General features: G+C 36.1%; 1 protein-coding gene across 1 annotated transcript; it reads right to left on the bottom strand.

Moving 5' to 3' along the window:
- Window positions 1-423: 423 nt before the first annotated feature.
- On the bottom strand, window positions 424-10,598 carry LOC110466906. Its single transcript, XM_021523698.1, has 7 exons — window positions 10,575-10,598; window positions 4,565-4,692; window positions 3,164-3,292; window positions 2,638-2,828; window positions 2,207-2,284; window positions 1,817-1,975; window positions 424-1,453 (listed from the first exon to the last, which is right to left on the bottom strand). Exons 1-7 carry the CDS (start codon window positions 10,596-10,598, stop codon window positions 1,158-1,160), a joined length of 1,005 nt encoding a protein of 334 aa, XP_021379373.1. The 3' UTR covers window positions 424-1,157.

Raw genomic sequence — 10,598 nt, 5'->3', positions numbered from 1 at the left:
ACACACAATAATCATTCTGACCCCGACGGCAGTGATCGTGACGGCTGATACAGGATAACAAGCTCCTGCAGGTACCATTCAGTGCCTTGTATGTGTACACCAAAACTTTGTACTACGACCTGTATCGCACAGGTAACCAGTGCAAGGAATATATGGGATGTGCTGTCTCTTTCGAGTATGAGTAACTAGCCGTGCTGCAGTGTTCTGAACCCTCTGCAGACGACTAGTTAGTTTGTCAGATATATCACAGAGCAGGGCGTTACCATAATCCTTCGGAGAGGTATCAAGTGAATGCACCAAAATCTTGCATGCATCTTTAGTTATAAACTTGTTTCTCCATGTTCAGTGAACTATCAAAAAAAAGTAAACCCCTATGCTTTTAACAGCTGGGACAGTCTCAATAGTTCTGACACCGACCTTGAGCTGTAGAGTCATTGTTTGCTGACACTTTGGGGAAAAGACGATTTTGATAGAATGCCGCCCTTTTATATGTTGATTAAACCAATCATTTTCATAAAAAAATCTAGTGTCATCATCTAATATTAAATCTTTTTCTGTGCCAACCCGGCATTCAGATCACCTGCTGAGAAAAAAATGTACTTCGTCGAACTGAAAGGAAATTTTAACCTAATTTGCAGCTAAAGTGTCAATACCATGCCATCTTGTCTCGGACATACCATTGTAATACCAGGAGTTTTCTGGTGGTATATAGACGAAGCAAAAAAGTGTATCCCTGCTAAATGTGCCTGTCTCTATATTTACAATGAAGTAAACACTATACTTAAATGACTGTGGATTATAATGAAAAACTCACCAATGTGTTTGTTAATATACACCAATATACCATCAACTACTGTTCCAATACCCTTTACCCTTCCATTCTCTTGTGTTAGAGAAATGTTTTTAACCCAGCAGTAAATATGTGAACTCGTCATCAAATCGACTGTAAATTTCAAATAAAATGTTTTTCCAAAATATGTATTTACAAGTTTCTTTAAACCATCAATATTCAGGGAAATAAAATTCAGCGACGAAAAAGCACATGTCTTTTGATCTTGACCACAACCCTATAGTTTGTCCTACGAGTTCTCAGAAACTTCCCCAATGCAATCAAATAATTTACCATTGTCTTTGCGTACCACACAACTGTGTGTGAATTATAGGTACCGCAAATGTTGGGTTAACCATGGTAATAGTTTGTTCCTCATAAACATCTTATCACCATCATGACCAAGTTCTCTGGATTGTACAATTATACTATAATTAGTTCTTATCCAGAAGTTTCTTATTACAGCGCCAAAGAAAAAAATTAGATGATTTATGAAGTTCCCATGGTTCATATAAGACAGTTGGCTTTTAAGCTTCCTTAACTTGGCGTTATTTTGCTCCACCATTTGGGTATTTATTCCAAGTAAAGCTGGAAGATGTTTAGGGTGGTAGACTTTAGAACAGGCTGGAAAAGAAAAAGAAAACTTCACATTAGAAATTATTATCATTAATACAGAGCTAAGTTATTGGATCATCTGGTATGAAAGTAGTATTGAAAGTTTGCAAAGTTTTTCCTGCAAATGTGTGATGATATCTATCATCTCAAAACATACATCTAGTATGTAATCAATAAGAAATGATTATGCACATAGTGATTATCACATACATATATGTATATAACTTCTATTATTAGCAACATACATCAACTAGTAATGCAACTTTGAAAGAAGATAAAAAGGGAAATTTTGTCAAATTGAAGAAATGAAGACGTCAAAAAGTAGCAAATAATGCTTCAACTTATCATATATTGTGACAGGTCAATTCTAACATTTGTGGTTCCTCCAATGTAAATTGTCCACAGCAAAAATGGTATCCTTGATGAAAACTGGGTCTCTGTTCAGGCAGTATGCATGCAGATTACAGGCATTGTCATATATGATTGTGGATGGTGCTGAAATTATGAGAACAAATGATCCTTGATAATGAACTGAATAATCTGACATCAACATTAAGAGTGCAATCTAAAGAAGAATTGCAATTACGAGCAATAGCGAAGGTCATCTCAACACCTTATCTACCTCACATCTCCAAACCTCCACCCCATCTCCACACCAACTCCATACCACCTCCAAACCTCCACCCCACCTCCACCTCCACACCATCTACATACCAACTCCACAACATCTACACACCGTCCCCACACCATCTCCATACTAACTCCACACCATCTCCATAAAAGTAAAAGGAACGTGTGGGGATTCATTATTCTCCATAATATGGAAACCATAGCATATACCTGAAAATGAAAACATTTCATAATTACACAACTATACATGTTTGTATAACCATTATTACATTGTTCCACAGAATTTTCATTCTTGGAAATTTACCTGACAATTATAAACATGAGACACCAAACATTTCAAAAAAAATCTTGAATACTATTTGTTACAGAACACCAAACTTACACCATCATTTTATTTTCAATTACCTCTCTATGATTGCAAAAGATTATATTGAGGGCTTGTGAAATGTACGCATCCATACACCACAATATCCATATTTGATTGAAATATTGACCTTAAATCATGCTGCTGAATTTTCTTTTCACAATTAAACATATTTGTCAATATTGCATTTTAAATATACCATGTTCACAAAATACTGTGAATATGCTAGGCAACAAGTAAGGGTGTCTGGTGGAATCTTTGGAACATTTCTCATAATCCTCTCTGGCCTTGTCTGCTTTGATGTTCCCTCTTGGCCTAACTCTCTGCAGGGCTGGGAAGTAGGCAGTGTTTTCAGCGGTGTTTTCAGAAGTATCTAAATAGGCTCTCTGTCTACATTCACCAACATAAAATGTGGATTTAGACTTTTCAAAAATTGCCGTGACGATTTCCTAGTATTCTGAAGACAGTTTGGAACCAACTGATTTTGTAATATCAAAGATTACAGGAAGTTTGTGTTGAGTTGCGGAGAGCAAAGTGGAGTTTTCAGCAATGTCTGTTTTCATAGCTAGCATTTCTTTTATGATGCGTTCATTCTCTGCTGTGCATGGCAGTAAAGCACATGCTAGTGAAGAGCTGTCTATCAATTCTAATAAAGGCCGGTGCTCAAATGGGCAACTATGAAAACATCCAATGTTTTCCGGGGTTTGAAGAAATGCTTCAACAACGGGGAAACAACTGATAACACCTTTGTCATAGCCTTGGACAGGTTCTCATCCAGTAAGTCTGTTCCATCACAATAGGTCTTAAGAAGGACCCCGACTTTCTTCTTGTTGACAAGAAGTCTATCTTTGTGCCTGGTAAAACAGCAAAAAAAAGGACAATTTGCACATGATGTTAATGTACATTTGTGCTAACTAATTTTTCTATATATTGTTTTCCACCACAAGTACTGTACGTGCGCCAATACATCATTGAGCATTAGAGTGTGCAAAAGTAAATATGTTAACAGTATAGTATAGCTTCCTTTCAAGGAAAATGTGAATGACAAAAACACTCTAACAACAGACCAAAAATCTAGGAAGACTTCGTCATTATCTATGAAATGAAAAAATATCTAACAGTAGCATAAGTATTCAACAAGCTTCTCAAATAATTAGATAGCTGACATCGCTCTTACAAAAGGGCATATACCTTAAAAATTAAAGAACGTTTTCACTGTAGGAAATGACTTTTAAGTAGTACTACATTAAGACCTCATCGCCAAAGGATGCTGCAAACCAAATTTTATCAAATTCCCTTTTCAATACAAAAGAAAGGAGTGACTTAAAAAAAACTATATTTCCTGCATTGGGCTCCGCCTTTATGCCCAAATTGGAGTCATAACCTTTTTGTATAAAACATTGAGTCTTCTTAACCTTATAATACTCAAACTAAATTTGATAAAAATCCCTTTTCATCCATACAAAAGAAGATTCAGGAAAACAGACACTAGTTAAATATGCTACATCTCCGACAAAGAGTATTTATGATCAATTTAAAATAAGAATAGGATGTTGTATATTTTGATACAATACCAAAAGTTACATACTTTACGCTATTACAACCCTCTTAAAGTTTGAGCTTCTCTTTTTATGTTTTAGATTTAACGTGAACAAGGACAAAGTCATTCAGATCCCCCACCAAGGGAGCCCAGTCAAGGAAACAAGCTCTACCTCTGTTGTCTGCATCATCATTATGTTTCATAACAAGCTACATTTGGATCAGAGTTTTGCATAGCTTGTTATGAAACATACAGATGATGCAGACATCACGTGAGGTAGAGCTTGGTTCCAAACGTGAATGCATGACACATTATCTTTTCAATTAAGTGTCTCCGGTTACAAAAAAACAACAACAAAAAACAAAACAAAAAACAGAGTGCAGATTTCTTTCTTCTTGCATGTATTTCCAACACTAACCAATAGGATGACATAAATCTGAGGCATACTAACAACTTGTAAGGAACACACACAGTCCTTTATATAATTATTACTAATTGACAATATCAATTTAATTCGACACAGCATGATGATGCAGTACAACAAATTACCAGATTTTCATTTTTCAATACATTTGAATCTGTAAACTTCCTTCTCTTGTGTGATTTGGTTGCAGAATCAGCATCACGTCTTTTTCTCAACTTTGCTGGTATTTTACTGAGGTCATACTTCAATAGTCCTGGTCCATGTACCTTCATCAGTGGAAGACAAGGTTTCTACAAAATACAAATACAGCAAAGTAAAAAATAATAATGATAATAATAATATACAGCATTTATATAGCGCCCTATATAATTGGTAAAATTACTCTAATGCGCTTTACAACATATGGATAATAGTAATAGTTATAATTGTGTAAACAAACAACAAAGGCTTGCAATCGCTTTCATACATTTAACAAGCAATGTGCACATAATTGAACAAATAAAAGGGTGGTATTTACATGACGTCTTTGCAAAAATTCTAAAATACAGACGTGAACAGGTGAGTTTTTATGTCCCTCTTGAACTTGGCCAGGGTATTCGACTTCCTAATAGCAGATGGTTAGCTATTCCACAACGTAGCCGAAACCCTCCCAAAGCATCTGTTTCCGTAGGTCACAGTACGAGATTTTGGGACACACAACAAAGATTCTGACTCCGACCGCAGTAATCTTGACGGCTGATACAGCGTAAGAAGTTCCTGTAGGTACCGAGGAGCTGTTCCATTCAATGCCTTGTATGTGTATACTAGAATTTTGTACTGTGACCTGTATCGTACAGGTAACCAGTGCAACGAATACAGCGCAGGTGTGATGTGCTCTCTCTCTCTTTCGAGTACGAGTAACTAGCCTTGCTGCAGTGTTCTGAACCCTCTGCAGACGACTAGTTAGTGTGTCAGATATACCACAGAGCAGGGCGTTACCATAATCCAACCGAGAGGTAACAAGTGAATGCACCAAAATCTTGCATGCATCCGCAGCTAGAAACTGCCGAATACAGCCGATGCTCCTGATCTGGTAGTAACAGGATTTTGCAATCGCGTTCACTTGTTTCTCCATGTTCAGAGAACTGTCAAAGTATACCCCTAGGTTTTTAACAGCTGGAACAGTCTCAATAGTTCTGGTACCAACCTTGAGCTGGAGAGCCATTGTTTGCTGACACTTTTGGAGAAAAGACGATTAGTTCCGTCTTTTCCTGATTGAGTTTTAACATGTTGGCGTTCTTCTAGATACTGATATCTGCCAGACAAGCTTCCAGACTTTCTAAGACTGTATTCCAACTGTCCTGTGGTTTTATGACCTTGTGAATGTGTGTGTCATCAGCATATCAATGACTGCGATTTTTGGCCCAGAGAGCCTGTAACGGTCACCTGGATATTTCAGTGACTATAGCAAAACACTCCATTTCTACAGAAGAAGAAAGAATTTCAAAAAATTTGCTATGTTTCCCCCGTTGGGCTCCACCCCTTACAACCCAGGGGAGGGGGTGGGGGAGCCGTCTATACAATATTGGTTTCTCTTTACCCAGGGATGCTTTATGCAGAATTTTGACAATTACCTGTCATTCCTACATTAGAAGAAGGATTTTAAAGAATTTGCTATACTTCCCCTATTGGGCCCTACCCCTCACGTTCACTCTCACCCTAGTATGCTTCAAACCAAGTTTGGTCAAAATCCACTGAGTCATTCATGACTAGTAGTGATTTTTAAGAAAAGTTGAGAGATGGACGGCCAACAGACGACGGACGCTGTGCCATGCCGTAAACTCACCAGCCCGTCTGTTTTCTAAACGGAACTACCCGCACGTTGTCAAAACACATACGTTGCAGCCTTCTTATATCCGTCAGGAGTTGGTTTGTTTTATGGATGGAATCTCTATTGTGTAACCTTTATTTTCAACTTAACTTTTTACCCTGCATCCATCCCTTGTTTTATTAAAAAATGTCTTTCCGACCTGCAAGATGTTGCTATAAAGCGATTTTCGCTTAAGACACTTAGAGTTATTTCCCTTATTTCTAGGACGTCTAGGTTGTATTATTTTGCTTGATGGTTTTTAGAATAGGTGATTTGGTATTTTTAGGTTATGATAATTTGTTACAAATATATATAAATGGACAAAGCATATTTTGAAGCTTTTCTTCATTCGTTGATTTTCATGAAAAAAAACTATTAAGTTTTTATTTTGAGATATAATTCATGTTTATAGAAAAAAGTGAAAATGGCATAAGAGCTATTTCCCCTTGACCAACGGTCTCGGGTCCACAGTTCAAGTAGTCTATTTTGCTCAATTTTATATCAGAATTTTATATATTAATCTTTTTGATTCTTTAATTGCCAGGCGTTCAGAAATTGTCGTGATTTTGATCTAATTTTCGTTTAGTTCTTTCCTTTCTTCTTTATGTTTGTGACAGTGCCAAAAATCATGATCTATTGTTTCATTTTCATTACAATTGGGACAGGTTGGAGATATATCTTTTTTCATAATACTGATGTTTCCATTTAGTTTTGGTTGTACCTATTATCAGTGTTGTTATTGTAACATCTTCACTTTAACTATGGCCATATAGCTTGGTATTTTTAATTGGTTCATTTATTATATTACGTAATGCATTGTTTTGTCCTACCTCGTTCCATGTTTTTATCCATTTATTGTCTATGGCTTTGTTTATTAGAGAGTATTGCCTCTTCTTTAGATAAATTAACATCACACTGAATTGTTTCTTGTTTAAGTGCCTTTTTTGCTAATTTATCGCTTCTCATTTCCGGGAATGTCTACATGGGCTGATACGTATTCGAATTTTACGGGAATTCCTTGATTTTTAAGAGATTAAACTGAATAAAAAATAGAGTTAAGTACGATGGTTCTTGTACTGTTTTTGGTTTCTATCGATTGAAGTGAGGATAGACTATCTGTTAGAATTACGGTCCCTTGTTTAGGTGTTTCTTGGTCGATAACTCTAAGTGCTAGACCTATAGCTATTAATTCGTTAGTATATACGGAACAGTTATCAGTTAGTCTTACGGATACGGCTATATTATTTTCTAATGAATAAATATCTAGTCCTACTCTATTGTTGTCAGTGTTTTTTGGCCCGTCCGTATAGAATTGAGGTATATTTTTATATCTATCATCGATAATAGCTGAAGCTATTGCCGTAGCTGCTGTTGGATGTTCTTTTTTATTTGTCGCGTTTGAAATGTCTATGCTTATATCTGGTTGGCCTGGTAATCAGGGTTGTGTTGGGTTAGGGGATATTTTTTCAATTTGGATGTTTTCTAATGTATGTTCTTCTATTAAATCGTTAGTTACATGACTAAATGGTGTTTTTTATGACCATATAATTTGTTTCTATACTTGGTGTTCTTGGCGTCTAGTACTATTCGATTGGGTGGGAAGTCTATTCCTAATGTTTGGGTTCTAGCCCAATATTTTAGAATTAATTTCTCTCTTCTTAACTTAAGTGGTAATTCACCGCTTTTTGCAAGTGGACTTATTCTTGGAGTATTTTAATTGCTCCCCGAGCTATTCTTAAAGCCTTATGCTGAATTATATTTACGGTTGTTAGTGCGTTATCGGAGGCTGTATTATATACTTGATATGATTCTGATAGAATTTTTTCTACCTTGTTGTTCTAGATTGTTTTGTGTCTGATTTTTATCAAAGTTCACATATATCTCAGATATGAGAATATCCCGGTTGAGTTCATGTTTCAAATGTCACTGCATGTAACTATTCATAGATTTTTTTCTCTATATTTCTCCATTTATCAACTTGAAGTATGATACTACCTCGGATGAGTATATAGTTCAGGCTGTAACGATAAATGTCGTTGTAACTATTTATAGAACATTATCAAACACTGAAACTAGTTTCACATGGCGTTAGGGGCAGTCGTGTCTGACGAGATATTTTCTAGTTATATTCTTTTTTTCAAACAACTAATTATGTCAAATACTTTGTAACATATGGTTTGTTATAGAAAACATATTTTGAAGACTTAGGTTAACGTGTTACAATGGTGACAGTGGTCTTTTTTATGTAAATAATTTAGTTTAACTTATTGGTAACCTTAAGTCAAATATCTTGTGTCAAAGATTTAAATCGATTCAATTAAATCAAGTTACTACTTGTGTGAAGAAGAAAAGGAATGACACAGAATTAGTTTTTTTTATCTCTAAATTTGGACAAATAATGTCAACAAAGAAACTAGTTCAGATTTTCTCTTAAGTTTAGAAAATTATATTGCCCACTGAGAAACTGGTTCAGATTTTTTTGAAAGTTTGACACATTATATTATTGTCCACATAGAAACTGTTAGGTGTAGCAGGCCTAATCTCTCCTGGATCCTGCAAGAGCAATTCAATGCGGTGTTTTTAACTTTTCTTGCGCTGAACGATCTTCTCTTCTGACGTTTAAATCACATTCTTATGTCGTTTTCGTCTAATGTAACAGAATTTTATTAATTATAGGTAAATTGCGATCAGCAGCAAACATGCCAATTAAAGAAGTGACAAAAACAAGATACCTTTGTTTTTTTACAAGGTAAAAATTTGCAAATTCGGCAGCCGTTTTGAATATCCTCCCCAAAAAAGTATATTTCTTGCGTCCCAACACCAGAATTTCACCTTTTTGATACTACCAGAAAATGAACTACCAATAGAGTTTCGCCATATTAAGTTCACTTTTGCTGTACAGGTTTTAACTTCATGATGCCCACAATGCTAAAAAGATATGTAACAAAGTGGACAACTGAACATTTTGTTTGTGTTATATTTAATCATCTGTATGAAGTGAGACCCTTTCATTATTTGATCCCGGAAAAGTTGCAAAAATACACAATAACACAGATGGCACAATATATATTTTTATATAGGACGTCGAACAAATTCAAACCAAACCAATCAATCTAGTGGAAATCAGGAACATAAAGTTACCTTGAATAGTTTCTTTTAAGGGTTGTCTTTCTTGGAATGTGTCTCCTGAGGATCCATAAGTTTACAAAGGAGTCGATAGCTGTACATTTTGCATACGAATTGTTTTCGTTTTTCTTCCAAAAGGACTTTGAAAAAAAGATCTGCTATATTCCCAACGCATGAATAGATATTTACAATTGATCAGTTCTTTCTATTTGTATAGGTAATTGTGAGAGTCAAGTCACAGCGGAATGCTGCGCTTGGTGCCTTCGGTATGGTATTTCGTTGAGATAGCACTATAAAGTCGGCTTTTAATCCGCACTATCACAAGGAGGTAAGTACACAAACATCCCCTGTCTCCGACACACATACACGCATGCAGGCTTGCACAACACATGGAGGCACGTCATTAATTGACCTTAGCTGTTAATAGGACGTTAAACAAAATAAAATAAAACCAAACCAATCAAGGCAAAGCGAGTGGAGAAAGAGCCCCGGGATATAGAAAAAGAAGACTTGGTAATATATAAAAAGTTAAACATGAAAATCTGCCATCATTTGTAACCAAGAGAGGATAAATGACTGTATGCCATGCTTCCACAACTGTGATTGGTTTGGTTTAGTATTGACAGCTAAGGTAATTTAAGGACGGTCACAACTATGAAATCAGTATCATGTATTTAAAGTGTAGAAAAAGATGAACCTCAAACGTATTGAAGTTTTGCTCAATATAGATATTGTGAAGACCTTTTGCTGTCGGGCTGTCACGACTTGGGCCCTACAGAAAACACCGAACAAGACAGGGAAAGAATTAAAAAATATTGATTCCATTCATAGAATGATGTCAAACAATGTAAAAAAAAACTTCACCTCACTTTCACAATTAGCTTTCACCCCGGTTTCACATGGTTTTTATCATCACACTAATGACGTAGATAACCTTACTGCCTTTGGTTGGTGCTACCAGTACCCAGTGTATACCACCGGTGAACAGAAGGAGGTGAAATCAACCCCAGGTATTAACTTGTATCCTCTCTGAGGGAGGCTTACGCTGTTTATCAAGTTACCGTGTACTGGGATAGTCTCGTTCAACTAGACTCTTGTATGCGCAAGCTACGCCGAACAGATCAACTGATCAAGCGTCTGGTTGAATGAGACTAGTACTGGGATGGACTTCACCCTTGGCTGTTGATAATCACTCACCCTGATCAACTGGGCTTGTGACAT

Source organism: Mizuhopecten yessoensis, unplaced genomic scaffold, assembly GCF_002113885.1.
Source record: "Mizuhopecten yessoensis strain PY_sf001 unplaced genomic scaffold, ASM211388v2 scaffold11147, whole genome shotgun sequence".
NCBI lineage: Eukaryota > Metazoa > Mollusca > Bivalvia > Pectinida > Pectinidae > Mizuhopecten > Mizuhopecten yessoensis.
Note: the sequence above shows the minus strand (reverse complement) of the source record. Positions and strands in the feature narration are given on the sequence as shown.